Source organism: Protomyctophum bolini (genome assembly GCF_963924005.1).
Source record: "Protomyctophum bolini genome assembly, chromosome: 9".
Taxonomy (NCBI): domain Eukaryota; kingdom Metazoa; phylum Chordata; class Actinopteri; order Myctophiformes; family Myctophidae; genus Protomyctophum; species Protomyctophum bolini.
In genome coordinates this window covers 32626017-32644301 of record NC_137870.1, presented here as the reverse complement: position 1 = coordinate 32644301, position 18285 = coordinate 32626017, and the positions used below count along the sequence as shown (strand labels likewise).

The following is an 18285-nucleotide window of genomic DNA, read 5'->3' as shown; positions in this document are numbered from 1 at the left end:
ACAGGGTCACAGTGGGACGCACACGCAGATCTGACGGACCAAACAATCCGACATGCGGTCGAACATGCGCTGCTCCCATGCTTGCGGTTATGGTTAGGTTAGGGTTTGAGGTAGGTTGGTCAAATGACAGTCGGACCAACAGTATGTCGAAACTAAAGCCTGTACCCGTCAGTCTCATCTTCATGTGGTCGGGCAACCACTTGCAATGAGGAATTTAATGTGATTGACTGTTTGCAACCGATTACTGTACTTATCCAGTCTAATTTTGACAGAATGTCCTCTCTAAACTACACTGTTAAGATCCCAGGTGGAATTTCTGACAAGAATGTTGCAGTACTTTATCGGTATCATGAAGCCACTTAATGCCATAAAATGCTGTTTCCAGTGTATCGACTGTTGTTGACTACCGGTAATGGTATGGTAACAAAAAGTCCATTTACACAGTCCATTTACCCATGCACACAATTCATTCAGCCAACACACAACCTGGACATTTAGCAGCAATTTGTAAATATTTAGACAATCATACATTTCGAGTTAAAACTTTAGCCCGACCCATTATATCGTAGGAGTGGGACGATTCACCTACTTCCCAATTCAATACCTAGAGTGCCAATTAGATTTATATTGTGATTCTTAAATATATTGCGATTCGATATTCTGAATGATTAAAATTAAAAGTAGTCTCATATCCATTCATCTATTTTCTTTGCCCACCGCTATCATAATCGGTCATTATTTGACACATTTCTCTTTTACATTCGATATCCAAGTATCGTATAAATCAGGTTTAGTGTGCATACCACTGGTAATGACCCAATCGAAGCATCATGGGTTTGAGACCAGCACTCATCTGATAAATCAAGTGTCACTAAGAGCATGTGCTACGGGCCTGGGGCCAGCAGTTAACCTGTTAAGGACATAACCTGGAGTGAGTGATCGGTGAGTGCCTGATAACGGTGTCAAGAGCAGAGGAGCAGAATAGCAAGAGGTCCAGCTGACAGAGAAGTGACCATCTAGTCAACAGAAAGTAAAGCCAAGGAGGGCAACAGGACAATCTCCAAATGTGCTGTTGCCATCTAATGGACAGCCTTTGTGGTGCACAAGACGAGTAGAGTAACTCATGTGGTACTTACGAGACAAACATTGGTTTAGGGTGGCAACTGGCTAAGCAACAGAAAAGCAATAAGTGAAAGACCCATTCACTTTGTTTTAGCAGCAGTCTGACTGCCACTGTGCCACAAGGATGGGTGAGTGCAGGTTTGCACAAACCTTAACCTAAAGTTATATACAAGGGAGTGAAGGGACCCAGCATTTTATTTTTAGATCACAAGGTAATTGCTGCATTGTGCATTATTGTTTGAGAAAATAAAAAACGGTTTCCTCCTCACCAAGATGAATTAGTCTGACATGAATTAATTAGTCTGACATTAATTAATTAACGGAGTGCTATGCATAGCACTCCGCTCCCCATATAAGCACAATGGGATGTGCCATGTGGAACCACTGTACCCATTATGTTTGAGATGAGTCGACAGCCCACCAAGGATAGATGACTATTCATTTAAACAAGTCCCAAGAGACTGCGCCAAAACATGATCAAATGAAGACGCCTCGACAAACAACAAACAATGTCGTTCCAGCAGCCTTGAATCCATAGTGTGTGTGTGTGGGGGGGAGGGGGGTTGACTCAGGACTGATGAGCAGGAGAATATATATACGGTAATACCATCCATACCTTTAATAAATGGGCTGCTTACTATTAAACTATTAAGTTAAATAAATTAGGATAGAAACAAGAAAATCATAATGCATGCAACATTTTACAACTTAACTACGGTATGTGCACAATATATGTTCTGAATGTTTGCTACAGTACATGGTCATTTTGTACACCCTGATTGGGTGTCAGTGTTCCTACAAAAAAATAAATACGGTTTTCATATGCAGTTAATAGTTTACCTGTGCCCGATATGATGAAGGTGTGAGGTCCAAAACAGTAGACATTGTGCATGAGTCTCTTAGATCTATAAATACATGGCATGCCGTATTATTTATTTCCATTCTTCTGTGCTATGAGGACGGGCATGTTGTATGTTGATCAGGTAACTTCACCACAATTCTCTCACTCAGGCTAAAGGACAAAGCTCTCAAATCTATTAATTGGTGGTTCACTGTGCGCCTGCAGAGACCCAGTGGCCAAGAAGGACCTGCATGACCCAACTCCTCTGCTCTGGAATAGATAAACAGGCACAAAGCTTTAGGGATCGTTATCTCTGGCCATCCAAGCGAAAAGTGACTGGAGAGTGGAGAACGGACTGCTGCCGTTAAATAGAGACGAGGAAAGTCAAAACATCAGCGTTGAAGCAGGGACGTGGAAACTGTGGTGATTCAGCACTCAAACACTCGTTATTATTATATAATGGCATGAGGTAAACAAGCAAATCCATAAAATGCTTTTCTGAGTGTTATTTCCTTTTGCATATTGAGTAAGCAGAGCACTTTTTACGACTATCGAAATATGCTATAGTAACAAAGCTATCTCATTTAAACCACCAAGACGCTTAGTCTGAAAGCTCCTTAGTTTGTGGGACATTGTTCAGCACTTTACAAAGAAAAACATAATTCTTAAGACAGCAACAAGGAACAATGGTGTACTTTCAAATAGTAGCCATGTGCTCAAGCCAACTGTGATCATGACATTTCCACAGCTTGAACACCTAATCAAGTGGCTGATATGAAACATTTAGCTGACTGGCCTGTCTCTCACCAGCTGCACTGAGTCACATTTCACTGCAGCTCATTATGTAGATAATTAAAATAAAAAAACTTAAGTGCTCAAAATCAACATAGCCAACTTTTGTTTCAAAAGTGAAAGAGCACAGATGACAGATGGGGCCATTGGTACTGGGAGGTAAACAAAAAAATCTCATGTCCAATCTGAAAACACAGACATTTGCCTTCGTGTCAAAGAAGAGGCCCCAGCCCAAGTTTGTTTGATTTCTGCAGCACCGTAGTGGGGGGAGTATGTGCATCTAGAAGATGGACAAATCAATCAATGTGCCAAGTGAGCTGAAGTGAAGGTTAAGCAGGAGCAATGACGCTTGATTTGGGAGCGCACAGGGAATGGTTGGCACGCCCACGCCCCCCGACAAGCCACTGGAGTGCAAAACGTTCCCCGACAGTCTCCATTGGCTGACTGTTTCCAGAATGTAGAATAACATGCATCGTTAATATTGATTTATAAAAAAGTTTATAAATGGCTGGATAGATGGCCGTCTTGTGACTATTTATTTACACAAATGGAGAAGTTCATTCAGTTTTCTTCATCTTGCATGTGAATAATAATATTTAATATGGGGTGTCCTCATCAATTTCTAGTGACAGGATAACTTTACAAGCCAAACCTTTACCAAAGTGTTATTGCACTTTAAGTCTGAATTGAATATTGTACTTGATTCATTGACCAAATGAATATAAAAAACATAAATATCAAAGTCCATTATCCACCCCGCCCTCTCTTATGATCCAACATAATGAATGTTCAATTTGGAAATTGCACAGTTAATGGGATTCGATTAATTGTTCAGCCCTTGTGAAAATATCCAATTGATTGTGCACGCAAAAGTGCTACAATATCCTTTATGCCTGCCTAGTAGCATACTTTTTAAGTAATTTTATGATAAATTACAAAATGGCTCACAGTAGTGAATTCCAAAGTGAGCTTGAATACAAGATATTAACATGAAAAAAATGTATGTCTACGTGCCCAACTCACCAACACGATAGAAGTCTGCCTGGCAGGTTTACTGTTAAGGCTTAAAATTGTATTTTGCACAGATAAAGGGTGATTTGCATTAACATGTAATGCTTCAGTGAAGTACCCCCTACATCTTTGCTAACACAGAGGTGGCCTAATCTCCTTAATGAGAACAAGAGCATGTGCCCTCCTAGCTTGTGAATGGGAAGTTTACTATTCAAATTCTGAAATCCTTTCAATTTCTTAAGTAGTCAGATTCAACAAAACTGCTCTTTCAGAGTATCTAACTTCTTCATACCATTTTGTTGGTGACATTGAATTATTGTTCTATATTCTTTAACCAATTTTCACCCAGTGTCAATATTATCTACTCTACACTCCCTTCGCCAACCTAGGGAGAGAAACGGACTGACCTCATGCTTCCTTCAGTGCATGAGCATCAAAGCTGCTTCTTTTCACCTGGCCTGGGAGTTTCCTGGTTGGACATACTGTAGCGTGTGGAAGGAACACGTTATTCCAACCAGTTCCCTTCCCCTCCATCAAACTGCCTCACCCTGGCTGACCAGGGGGAGGCAGTTTAGAGACTAGGATTACTGGTGAAAATGTATTCTATTTATGAATGTTGAATACTTAAGGCTCATTCACAGTCTGGATTTTCGGTGGTGAGGTGACCACCGAACTACAACATGACGTCACAAGCCGCGGTGAAGAGCAAACCACCGCCAGCCGCCCCAGTCCTCTCTGTTTTTACTCGCCACCGCTCAACGTTATTTCAGCTCCAGTGGTCAGCTCACCACCGGAGCGGTGGTGAACAAACATTATACATTTTAATACAAGTTTAAGATTGATGGGATGTCTGTCATTACTAGATAATTGGTTGAAATTGGTTGTTTCAACTAAGCTTACAAAAGTTTTACATTTAGTTTTACACTACAAGAAGAAAACATTGTTTTGTATTATTAATATTTTCCCTATATTGTTTGAAATAAAGTATGGGGGGACACTGGGGAGGCACTCGGGGGACACTGGGCAGACACTGGGGTGGCACTGGACATTTCATATCACACACACACACACACACACACACACACACACACACACACACACACACACACACACACACACACACACACACCATGATTCACTAGCCCCCTCCAAAGCAGCTAAGCATGGCGCGATTTATTTCAAGCATGGCACGGCGCCATGCCAATAACATTGTGCCGGAAACCCTGCGTTTGGGCAAGTACTAGAGTTTGCTTTCAGGTTGCCCGACGGGCATATGCATTCGGTCTTCATAATATTATCAGGCTAGATTTATGAAGCAATGCTACCTTTTTACAACTAGCAGAGTAGCCGTTGCACTCATTCTGTTTTTTCAAAGTGACTGTCCTCACTCAGAAGTTATCGAATGGATATAACATATTTTTTCTACAAGCGCAAAATGTCATTATTTGGAAAATGTACTTTCCATTATGCCTTTGGGCAAGTAGAACATGACCTGCACTTGCCCGACTGGCAAGTGCCAACCCCTGATTATTCATCGACTCCAGGTTCACTGATTATTCATCGACTCCAGGTTCACTTACCAGCCTCTGAGTTTATGAGCTTCAGGGATGTCTGGGTTGATCATTAAAGTGCTGCTGAAGCTGGAACTGATGGACCTGCCTCCAAAGTCAGATAGCTTAGCTCCCTTGATGGCCAAGATTGGCTGTCCAGAACCATCAAATTGCTCTGCCTGCAGATAAAGAAACGGAGAGAAAAAAGATTTAAAACAGAATATCAACAACTGCAGTGACAACTAATAGCCCTTCTAGTTCAAAGTTGGGTGTAGTTCACAGCTAAAGCCAGGAAAGGATGTGTAGCATAGCATCAAAAACTAGTATTTTATAACATTGCCAGTGGTTCTCAAAAATAGCAGATATATGTACTGACCCAAGCAAAATGAATTTATCTTGTGGACAATAAAAGACATTAGATAGGGTTTGTGTTTGGAAAGGACTGTATTAGCAGGGACTACTTGTGATTCATTCAAAACACACTGGACAGGAGAGTGACAGGGGGTTTACATGGCAGTTTACTGTAGTTGTTGTAGGGGACAGGTATACAGGAATGGCATGGGAATGTAGATACAGCACTGAGTGCAAATGACAATGTGTGTTTCTGCACTAAATACAGAGAGGAAACAATAAGTATGACTAGTACAAATAGTAAAATAGTTTACCATACAATATCACAAGATACTAAGATACTAACTGGATCACATTAATATTGTAATACTATTAGTACACACAACACCTTTCTATGTAAGCTGCCCAATAAGATCAATCATAATAACTCCCATTATAAGTCTCTGCCTAAATCTGCGCTAAAGTGGCTTAATTGGACATCAAAGGGCCGACCGTGGGATGTTGCGCAATGGCGGCGCCCGTGAAATGCACATGGCAAACCAATTCACAGACCTAACGTGATGAATATGGTGCTTAAACATATAAATACACATCGGTCCTTCCTAAATGCACTTACATGTTCCAGAAACAGAGAAATATAATGGTTTGCTTAAGGCACGCAATGTAGAACATTGACATGAAGAACGAGGTAATCAATCAGTCACTGTCAATTGTCAAACCAGTCCAGCGTCCAAGCCTAAACAAACCTACAGACACAGCAGGGACTCCAACTCTATGGCAAATGAATACAGCAGACATTACTGAATGCAATGAGCTTACACTTGTTAACCCATTCTGACCTGAGATCAGATTCATACGAGGTTTCCACTGGACACACACACACACACTGGTCTGATTAACCCATTCTGACCCGAGATCAGATTCTAAAAATGTCAGTCGTTCTTCGATTTTTCAAAAATAGCAGACCTACAAGCTCGTAGCGCACCACTCGGTGGCGTGCTATGAGCTTGTAGATCTGCTATTTTTCAATAGCTAAAGCATAACATGCCAATACCAAAATGGGTCCCCACCCAGAATGGGTTAAGGATGCACACTGGCACTGCAGTGCTGTACAATGAATAAGTTTGTAGCAGGTGAACTTGAACTGGCTGGAATTCACCGCTCTGTTGCATTACTACTGACATGAATGAATGAGACCCATAATGCATTGCACACTAAGGTGGCAGGTATTACTCACAGTTCTTAAGGTGGTAAATAATAGGCAAATTATATGATACTGATATTTGGAGCCTTTCTAACAGACATAATATACTTTTGTCTCTGCCAGGCCGAAGGCATGACTGAGAATGTCTTCACCCCCGTCCGTCTGTGTGTCATTCAGTCTGTGTAGAGCTAATCAACGGCACCGCCCAAGTAAAAATCTCTGCCCCCAAGCTTTCAACTCAGCCTGTTATTATATGTCAAAACCCACGTCGAAACTGTTCCTGTGTGTGGGGAGGAAGGGGAGAATGTTTAGCCCTGTCACAAAGATGAAAAATGATCGACTATTATACCACTTAAATGGTATAAGACGATTTCTCCAGATAGGGTAAATTGCCGATCACAGATAGGGGTAAATTGCAGATCACTGATTGGTGGCCGATTGATCGGAGCATCTCTAAACAAAATGCCTCAAATCATGAGTGCAGCTCACCTAAATTGGTACATCTCATCTCTGTAGTCAGGTGATCAAGATGTATCGGTCAGATTTTTCGGATTCTGTACCGATTGACTTTCAAAGGTTACTAGAGGGGCCCTTTTGCACGACCTGCTGCAAGCACCGCTGGACCATTTGGCAGGAAACTTTTCATGCACACTCCCAGTAGGCCAAGGAAGAATCTCCACCCAATTGTTTTTCAAATCGGCCTCTCATAGTGCCACCACCACGAGACAGACATTTGCGCAACACATTATTTTACTACTACTACAGATTTTGTCCAAATCTCAGAAATCAAGACATCTGTCACATTTCTCATATTCCAATTCCGTTTGGCTATGATTGGCTTCCAAAGTTTGCACATAATGCCACACATCATGAATGCAGAGGCAAAGCGATTGATTGCTGGGAAACTTTGAACACACATTCCCACTAAGCCAAGGAAGAACCTCCATCCCAGATGTTTCAGATATCATCATGGTGGCCCACTTCATATTTTCGCCTATAACTATATATAGCCCCCCGCCACAAGGGCGGGGATCGTGTGGCCAGTGCCAGTCAAATGCGCAAAATTTCACATTCCACATTCCTGGCATTAATACGAGGGCAGGAACTGTATATCGTGTTTGCATTCAGTCAAAACTATTACAGTTTAGCAACCTCATGCCGCATTCTAAATACAACTACCTCAGGAAGGAAAAAACTTCAAAAAAGTGCTGTTTATTTAAATGCTGGGCATTCATTGTCACTTTTCTATTTGGCACTGCCATTTCTTTATAAACTATACATCTGGAGTACTTCAGCAAGACTCCCAGGAGATGGGGACATGGGGTATCTGCAAAACAAACAAAGAGGGTACACAGTGCCTCTTGTCAGAAGGAAAGAAATGGTGGCTCACCGATCACAGTCCCTTTGAGCCATACGTAAAATCAACTGCAGAACTGCAGTTGCTTCATCACACCATGACAGGGTATTTAGTCAGTATCTTCAACTTCCATTAAACACAGCACACAGCACTGTTAAATACCCTCCATCTTCAAACTGCTCAATAGCAATCTCCGGGCGCTGGCTCACACGGGACACGCCAAACACCTTTTCAATTAAACAGATAGGGGAGATGATGTACAGCCCGCCTGTCGCTACCTGTAAGGACATGTACAACTTGGCTGCAAGGGATTTTTTATTCTTTCTCTGCGAGGTACGAATATATTCGTACCCCCTATAGGACATCATCAGCCAGGTACTGGTATACTCCGTGAATATAGTGTTTGAGCCCCAGGGAAGCTGTTAACATTGATCCGGTTGCTATGCAACGCCTCGGTCACCACCAGCTATGGGACATTACAACTCCTATCCATTTACCACGGTTCAAAGCAGGATTTCCATAAGTCGGAATCTAGGAGCGCTGTCCTTGGTCCTTGTCCTTCAGCCATCCAAAGTTCAGATGTAATTTGTGACTTTGTCTCGCATCGCCCCCGCCAGAAAAACCGTGTGTGCAAATGCTAATGATAGCAAAAGTGGACGCAGGTGTTGACACAGCTTAACTACATTTATGTTACCAGCAAAAAGAGAGTTAAATGTGCGACTAGATTTGGTATTGATGGCAGCAAAAGAACGAGCTCTGGAGTCTTTCCATTAACCCATTCTGACCTGAGATCAGATTCATACGAGGTTTCCACTAGGACACACACTGGTCTGATCAACCCATTCTGACCTGAGATCAGATTCTAGAAATGTCAGTCGTTCTTCGATTTTTCAAAAAATAGCAGACCTACAAGCTCGTAGCGCGCCACTCGGTGGCGCGCTATGAGCTTGTAGATCTGCTATTTTTCAATAGGTAAAGCATGACATGATGCTAAACACCAAAATGGGTTCCCGGTCAGAATGGGTTAAGCATGTTAACAGTTCGATATCATGGCAGTGACACCGTTTGGTACATTTTCAATTCAAGCTAAATTTCAAGCTAAAGTAAATGTCATTTCCGTTTATATTCCACTTAAAAAGCCTCAAAGAGATCTCATAACCACAAGAATACAAATATCCCCATCACCTGTAGTGACTTCCTTTTCCCTGCTTGCAGTTGCATAAGGTTGTCCAAAAGCTGCAGCAAGATGTTGCATTTTTTAAACTAGTCCTGTACGTCGGCTACCGGCCTACTTGAGAATGATGCAACTTGGGAACCTAATAATACCTGTTGTCAAGTGGACTGGTTAAGTAGGCGAATCAATTGTCAGGTGTGGGGTTGCCATGGCAATCAATTGGCTGAGGCAGAGGCCGCGGCCATGTTTTCCCAGGCACCCCAGAGCTCCTATTTTGAAGGAATCCCGGGAATGATTGTGTATTTTAGAACCCTCCGTGCTCCTTCCGCTCATGTATTTGTCCTCACCTCTTCTCCCCACAGCGTTACAGATACCATCTTCCCAGACGTGTCTATCAGATTCACGGTCCTCTTGGTAACCTCACGACCAGCCTTGGTGGTGATCTTGGTCAGCTCATCCACACTCTTGCACACTCCAATAATATCTGTGGAGGAAGACACAAATCATTTTTTACAACTCTAGCACTGCGATGAGAACTTGGCTTATTCATAATAATAATAAACTTTATTTGTATAGCACATTTCATGACATGCAGCTGAAAGTACAGAGCAATGAAACATAAAACATCAAAGTAACAGCAGTAATGCAATACAGTGAGGACATGAATAACAAGGAGTGTAGAAGTAGGTCTTGAGCTGCGCTTTAAAAATGTCTACAGCGCCTGTCAAAGGTACAGTGGAAGTGTGTTCCACGCCGTCGGCCCGTATAAGCAGAAAGCTGCTTCACCAGGTTTTTTAGTTGCCTTTTTATTTTTTTAGGCACAGCGAGCAGGCCAGCAGTGTCTCCTTTGCCAGGCAGATTCATGGTTACACTTGCAAAAAACATTGTCTGGATGAAAACCTGGCTGTGTGCCATTGCCCTACTCTGGCCTACATTGCCAGACAAATACACATTCACACATATACATATCATAAATATTGAATGCGTGTCTGACGGGTAAAGGTCACTTAGGGTCCCATCGTCTTCCAGGTCAAATTGGCTCAGGGGAAATCAGTGACTCATTTTTCATTTCAATTCAGGTGTGAGGTGACGTCCACTATATTCTATAAGTGCACAAAATCCATACAAACAAGTTTATGTTGTCAAATGCAGCACCACCAAATCCAGCACCACCCCACTATTGTTGAACCCGTAATTTTGCTGAAATGAGGAGGAGCCATTAATATGAGCAGTGAGAACTAATGAGTGAGATCAGTGACTGAAAATATTAGTGTTAGGGCCGATTCATACTCCTATTTTAGAGCCGAATAAAAGTCGGTTCGGCTCTGTAGAGCCTACAATTTGACGTCATTTGAGGTTCGTGGGGGCGGATACCGTCCTAAAGTCGGCTCTTCGGTGCTACTGAAAATTTCTGACGAGCCGAAATCATTTCGGCACTACAGCGCCGAAACAGCGTAAAATAGGAGTATGAATCGGCCCTTAGGCCATTCATTGATTTCACCAATAAAATAAATCACACCTGTGTGAAGTGAGGGACGTTCGTATCATCATACATCATCTCATTCCAGTCAATCACAATATGTGTCCTCACTTTTCAGTGCTTGCATTTTTTCCTCAATATGTACTTTGCTCAACCAATCAAATAATCGCTATGGGGTGCTCAGCCAATCAAATCATTGCTATTGGGTATACACAAACAAACAAAGCTGGGCATGGGAGGCCGGGGCTAGTGCCCCTCAAAGAAACACTACTGTCCAGTGGTTCCGGTGTGCCATGAGACAAGTCCAGGTATGGCTTTGTGACAACACATATATTTAATTATTTCAACATAAAACGTCATTTTAATTCATTTCCTAGATCAGTATTCAGTACAATATATAAAAATAACTTATCACGCTATTATATTAATATCTATTTTGCACAGATATGAATACATGTGCTTTGAGATTTTTACTTTCCCTTTGAAGTGCCCTGGCCACAAAAAGGTTATAAATCACTGCTCTATAAGACACATTATCTTGCACAGAGTAGGACAATTTAAATATTGTGAACTGTACTAAACAAAAGGGAAAAGAGAGTTCAGACATGCTACTGTACGTAGGTCATGTCACACTATTTGTGTATGGAAATGCTTTGGTCTAGTGTCATAGTGTATAGTATTTTAAAGATTTGTGAGAACTTAATTCTAATATCAAGAAATATTTAAGTTTAGTTCACAAATACCCATCCTTTTTAAGTCATAAGGCCATAGCGACACCTGCTGGACTTGGAGTGAAATTACTCAAACAGTACTAAAAGCAGCAGTCTCCATTATCATAATTACATGTGGACTCATTATTACTTCTTAATTTTACCTGCGACAGCACTTTCTCCTCTGCTAACCGGGTCAAACCATAGGGCCAAAGCCCATCTATGCCACAGGCCATTACTGTCGTCAGTATTATTAATACTACTTCTATCACTCTCTCATAATTGCCTTAACCATTCATGCACATCCCTCTCCACGCTCCCTGCCCTATCATAGGTTATCATCATCAGTCTGGTATTAATAATGCTCATCAATGCTACTTGCATGGCTTCTAACTTATGAGTTGCTTCTCCTCACCCACGACATCATCCTTCTCTCTGGCCTCGAGGTCGCTGATGGAGACAAAGTCACACTGCACCATGGGAACGTCACTGCTGTCAGTGTCATCACAGGGAATGATGGTCGATTCGCCACTGAGCGTCATTTCATAGTCATTCTTCAGAGTGCAGTACTGTTTGTTGGCGATCTTCAGGGAGCCCTTGGAGATGAAGTACACCTAGGACGTACGGATGGATGTGTTAAACAGATCTGAGGATCCTTTCACCTGACTGAATGGTGCTAACAAGATATGACTTAATGCAGTTGGGGGAATAAACAAAGGCTGGCTGATCAACACAAGCTGCTTATTGGGTTGGTACACAGCAGCAGGATGACTCACTCAAAGTCCCTTTGGTTGCAATTCAAAAATTTAAAAAACAGTGAGAGCCAAATCCATCTTAGACAGCAGAGCAATTGACAGTGTGACTGTAAAACACCATCGGTGAGTGAGGGGCATCTCTCACCTTGCCTGTCTCAAGAAGAGTGTAGAACTTGTCACACTCCGCTTTGAAACCCGTCACTCTTATTTCTCCCTGCAAGAAAACACAGCAATTAATCCATCAGCCTGTGTGTGTGTGTGTGTAACCAATTAAAAGTGCCAGAAACGTTAAGACGAGTTGAATCCAATTATGCACCGATCCATGCCATGGACGATAAGAAAAGTTTTTCTTTTTTATATATATATATATATATATTTTTTTTTATCCATATTTAGAAAATTCCTCTAATCTGGTGTACAGGTGATGACATGCACATTACATGCATAATAGAATTACATTTTCTTTCTTTTTTTATAACCTAATTGGCAACGAAAGCCAAAACTGGTGACCACAAGGTGGCGCTGAAAGACTTAAAACTTGTGTTGTAAAAAGTGTTGCAATAACCCTTTTGACACTCACACTCTCATCCACAATCTCCATGGAGAAGAGCTTGCCCTCACCACGAGCGTTGCTCCATGTGCGGATGGTGCTTTTGTTAGTGACACGGGCTCGGATGGTCCATCTAACACAGGGTTGAAGGCGATACATGTCAGGTTGATTAAATTTGAAATGAAAAGTAGATATTATATTTGGATACACTGCGTCAAGATATAATTTCTGATCTAAGAATAGTGTGATTTGTATTGAGATGTCCATATGATAATCATCGCTGCTTCATGTACAAGTCGCTCAATAATTGGTTGCAGCCTAAATCAAGAAGGCAATTACATTTAATTGGTTTCTCTATATTTATAAATGTATGTATTTCAAGTGTCCTCCTTTTCTGAAGCAGTACTTGGCCCAGTCTACTTCATCATATCCACTTAGACATCTACAATACCCTTACTTTAAAATACCAAAAATCTTCAAGGGAGGTTGGACGGAGGTCTTTCTGTTATAAAGCCCCATTTGATTGGAATAATCTTCCTCTATCTCTTAAATCGATTTCATCCTTCAGTTGCTTTAGGACTTCATTTACATCTTGACTCACCTTGTTTATGCTTTTAAAGTACCAGTTAAAGCACATTGACCTTGTTTATGCTTTTAAAGTACCAGTTAAAGCACATTCACCTTGTTTATGCTTTTAAAGTACCAGTTAAAGCACATTCACCTTGTTTATGCTTTTAAAGTACCAGTTAAAGTACATTCACCAATATCATTTGCACTTTCATTCCTCTGCTGCTTAACAGCTAATGATGTGGTGGGGTGGGTGGGAGAGGCTGAGCAAGCCGTCTGTGTATTTATGCATTTGTATATTGTCTTCATCTGTGTACTGTACGTCTTATGCATCTTGTTTGTATGTTACGGGTCCCCCTCTAAAATGAGATGCTGCATCTCAAGGGGCTATCTCTTCAATGAAATCTGATGATCAAGCAGTCTCTTAAAATTGTCATGAATTACAAAACAGATAAATGTCCACGCCTACAAAGTCTTAGAACATCATCTCTTCTCTGCTCATCTTACTTACAATGATAACAGTTAACATGCTTCCCTCCATGACCGAGCTTTATGTGTCCATCTCTTTCCCCACAATGTCTGGCTGCAAACTATGTCTAGATTGTCTATCCCATATGTTCTTTGTCAATGGAAAATTACGTTTTCATCAAAGAAAATGTATCCTGTGGACTAGAACAGCAAAATACCAACTCTTTTGGGGTTCTTGTTGCCATGTACAGTATATAGCAAAATAACATATTTGAAATTTTTGAATAAATATGACATTTTTCAGAAAGCTTCAGTATTTAGAAGGCATTTTTAGAATCAGCCTTTTTTTTATTATTTTCTTCTTCTTCTGAGACTTGAATGAGGCTCTGCAGTTTCATTTGTATTTTATGGCAAACATTGTGATTAGGGAATGAATTGTGATCCAAGTTATAATAAATCAACATCAAATACTCACTTAGATTGGTACGGGTTGAGGCTGGAAATGGGTACGACTTTGGAGCTACCCCCCGGAGTGCTGGGCACAGCAGAATGAGCAGATGAAGGCTTCTTCCCAAAGGGAAGGTCTCTGGGACCTCTGTTCCCTTTTGGGAGGAATGATGAGAAACATCAATGAGCAGTAGTGAAGTAGACTAGAACTCAGGTCACAATAGACATTACAGTATGATACATTATACATTGATATAATGTCATTGATTGAATACTGGAGCAATCATTTCCTCTCCCTTAGGTCTGCTGAAAGGTGGATTTTCAGGCCTATTTTGAGGAAGGGAGTCAGGGCATTCCACTTCGGTGGCAGTGCTGTAGAAGGAGAATTTACCCATGTTTGTTTTGAAAGTGGGTGGTACCAGATTGTTGTTCTCGCTTAGTCTAGTGGCTGTGGGTGTCGCTCACTTTTTTAGGTAGTTTGTCAGGTATGCGGGTACCAAGGGCATAGAGGGCAAAGCTGCAAAATGTCAATCCCAATTTCAATTGCTTAACTCTACCCGGAGCCAACTTACTCATCAGGGACAAATTGCAAAAAAATATTTTCTTTGGATTGCAACGCCTTGATCAATTTCTCTGTTCATGAAGGGCAGTTTGCAGATTTAAAGCCTTGTAACTTTAGTAGTATAACAAATTGCAGTAGATCTGGAAAGCTAGCATTAGGAGTAGAGGGACTAGAGAGAGAGACAAAGATCCTGTAAAAAGCTAAGTGTGTTACATGATGGCATTTCAGAGGTATTGGCCATTTCATAGATTCAGCAGTGTGTTATTTATATGTAACAAACTAAAGTTGCCCTTTCCCCTGGAGACCGGAGCTGGCAGACTTGTTTGGATTTGATTTGTGTGTGACTCATATGGTAGATTAAAGTTCAAAGTTAAGTCCTCCTACTTTCCTGACCAGTGACCACTGCATATTTGATAATTAAACCCAGAGATCAAGCAGCACACAGAGAAATAACTGTGCTGATGAAGAGGGCAGTCGCCACAATTTCCAATTCCCGGACAGCAGATTAGGGGGATGAATACCTGTTATGACACATCAGAGGACAGCACAAGGACCGGGCATGGGGGAGGACAGTTGCATTTTACCAATGTTTTGAAAAATAAATCTGTTTCGTTAATAAGACGTGGTTTGCAATTATTGTATTAATAAGAACAGCCATCACCCATTGAGCTAGTGTTTGGTGGACTGTGCTCTGCCTCCTTATATAATTGAAAGTCATGCTGTGCACTTTTCTTCCATATTAGTCAAAAAAATAAAGGATATTACATATTCCAAAAAACACTGTAGGAGGCACATATGGCTAATAACTCGCATAGCAGATTGGCATTATCAGTCATTTATTATGTCAGTTGTTAATGAGTAGAGACTCATCAGCATGGTGATGATCAATAAATTGACAGAAGGACCGAAAATAGCTCATTTTCTCGGGCATTCGACCATTATATTCACCCAAACTGTTAACTACACACAAATGCTGCCATCTGGTGCCAATTTAAGAAACATCCAAGTAATTTAAAATTGCTTAAGCCTAATAAAAGATATAAAAAATAAAATAAAGTGAATCATGGTGTGTGATATGAATGTCCAGTACCTCCCCAGTGCCAGCACCTCCCCAGTGAGAATATTAGTAGGCCTATGTAAAATCATTAAAATTGTAATGATGTGTAATGAAAAGAAAGAAAAACAGCTAGTTGATTATGCCCATGCCTACTGAATGATTATGCCACATTGCATAATATAATATAGCCTACACTACACACAGCTTTCTCCTGGTGTCCGGAGCTCTATCGCTCTCGTCTGAACTACATGCATAATTAACATAACCGCAATGTGGACGCTCAGAACTTTAATCCCGTTTTCAAACTTGAACGGGTAACAGCCCGAGCCGTTCTGTGGAAGGCCTTTAAGGCCATAGTCAAGAGGATATGGCAGATTGTTGCCTCCCACAATTTTCAAATGCTTCAGGCTGATGGTGTGTACTTCAGGAATACTATAAATTACTTGAAAATAAAGTGGATGCTTCTCTGTTTTGCCTGTGCAGTCTGGAAAGACTGGAAATTTCTGTTTAGCAGAAATATACAACAAATAAGCAGCGTTTACCTTCATTTCCATTTTGGGGCTGCAGAGTGCGCTGTGGAGGGTTGGATGCTGGCTGTGGAGCTTTACTTTGAGTTTGACCTGCAAGGAGGACTGAAATTGAGATAAGCACTCTATATACGACTTTGGCAACAAAAATGTGTTTGATGTGTGTTGAAGCATCACCCTCTATGTAAGTAACAGGTTCCCCGATCTTTCCACCAACTTCTTCAGCAGACTTTATTATATCCATTTCCAGAATAATAATCACCCGCCTGACAAATGATAAACAGCAGGAAAAATGCATTCAATATATAACATTATGGAAACTATTCGGAGCATAAATACAAATCCTGGAACTTCTCCACAGACCATAACATAAGAGATTGTTTGGCGACTGCTATAAAATGAAAGATGGAAGTAAAATCTCAAATAAGCAGTTCCTCCCATTTTTAGTAATAATTTAGTAATTTGTTATATTCGCAGACACATTCTTTTGATTAAAGTGAACTCACATTTCACGTGAAGGATAATGGACTTTGTCGGCAAATAAAAGTAAACAAGAAAAACCATGTCATCATACCGTCCATCCTTCAACACATTGGTCACACTCCTCTTGAGGCAGCAGATACAGTTTTGGACCAGTTTGTTATCCTCTGCCATGGGGTTGAGCTGGGTTGAGAGCATGAAAGCTACAAGAGGGTAGAAATACAAAAGAGCATAGGTTCAACTATTGATAACTGGGAGAAATCTGGGTGGTGAATGTCAACTTTGCCGACAACACAACAGTGAGCAGAACAGGTGTGACTGTATGAAACTGTATGAATATGATTGAATCAGGGCAACACATTCCTTTCTAAATCAAGGAATTACGTTTTATTGTGAATACTTACAGGACATGGTGTGTAATCCATCACTCATCATTAGACGAAATCGGGCAGCACCATTCCCACTCTCAATCTTACGAATGTTCTGAGAGAAACATGGCGCAAACAGCATACAGATTGCTTCACTGAACTGAAATGTATGATTATGACCAAGTTGTTCTGAATACATGACTTGACCAAAAGGACCAAAGTTCTAAACCTTCATTAGCATTAAGAAGGTTAATTGAAAACAATTACATTCTTAATTACAGATCCTATAAACAATACAAGTCAGGTCTCAATGTCTCAAAATGTGCCACTTTGGAGAATAAATTACATTGTTGCATATTGTTCGTTAGGTGTACCCTGGCACCTTTCAGAAACCTGGTTTACAGTTTCTGAATTTTGGACGTCGGTACCCCAGGGTCCCTCAGTACTTATTCTACTCTCCATGGGAGACAGATGTACATACCCTCCGTTCACTCCGTGCTGCACTCCGCTTGAGTGTTGGTGAGATGTTTCAAAGATGCATAAAGCGGCTATAGGAGACAACAGAAACGTGGGAGAAATCTCACCAACACTCAAGCGGAGAGCAGCACGGCGTGCCGTGAACGGAGGGTATGTACATCTGTCTCCCGTGGAGAGTGGAATAAGTACTGGGGTACAGACATCCAAACTTCAGAAAAGGTAAACAAACCAGGGTTCCGAAAGGGGCTAGGTGTACCCTGCAAATAGTGGTTGAATTATTCGTATAGTAAAAGAAGCAATGCTAAGGGGAGTCAATACTCACCAATAACTGAAGCATTGAATCGGTGACAGTGTCGCCCTTTGTCAGAGACTGCATGCAGAGAGAAAATTGTCAGATTATAATACACATTTAGGCTAAAGAACAATGTCAAAAAG

At 41.2% G+C, this 18285-nt stretch overlaps 1 protein-coding gene across 1 annotated transcript in view; it reads right to left on the bottom strand.

Annotated features, from left to right (window-relative positions):
- The window catches only part of rpa1 (replication protein A1), a 33526-nt gene that overhangs the window by 14375 nt on the left and 866 nt on the right, over positions 1–18285 (bottom strand). Inside the window, exons 2-12 of the mRNA XM_080771823.1 lie at positions 18173–18220; positions 17410–17488; positions 17100–17208; positions 16703–16791; positions 16541–16618; positions 14408–14534; positions 12928–13030; positions 12493–12561; positions 12008–12206; positions 9750–9886; positions 5347–5495 (exon numbers count right to left, since the gene is read on the bottom strand). Coding sequence (XP_080627949.1) covers positions 5347–5495; positions 9750–9886; positions 12008–12206; positions 12493–12561; positions 12928–13030; positions 14408–14534; positions 16541–16618; positions 16703–16791; positions 17100–17208; positions 17410–17488; positions 18173–18220 — 1187 coding nt within the window. The remainder of the gene's footprint in view (positions 1–5346; positions 5496–9749; positions 9887–12007; positions 12207–12492; positions 12562–12927; positions 13031–14407; positions 14535–16540; positions 16619–16702; positions 16792–17099; positions 17209–17409; positions 17489–18172; positions 18221–18285) is intronic.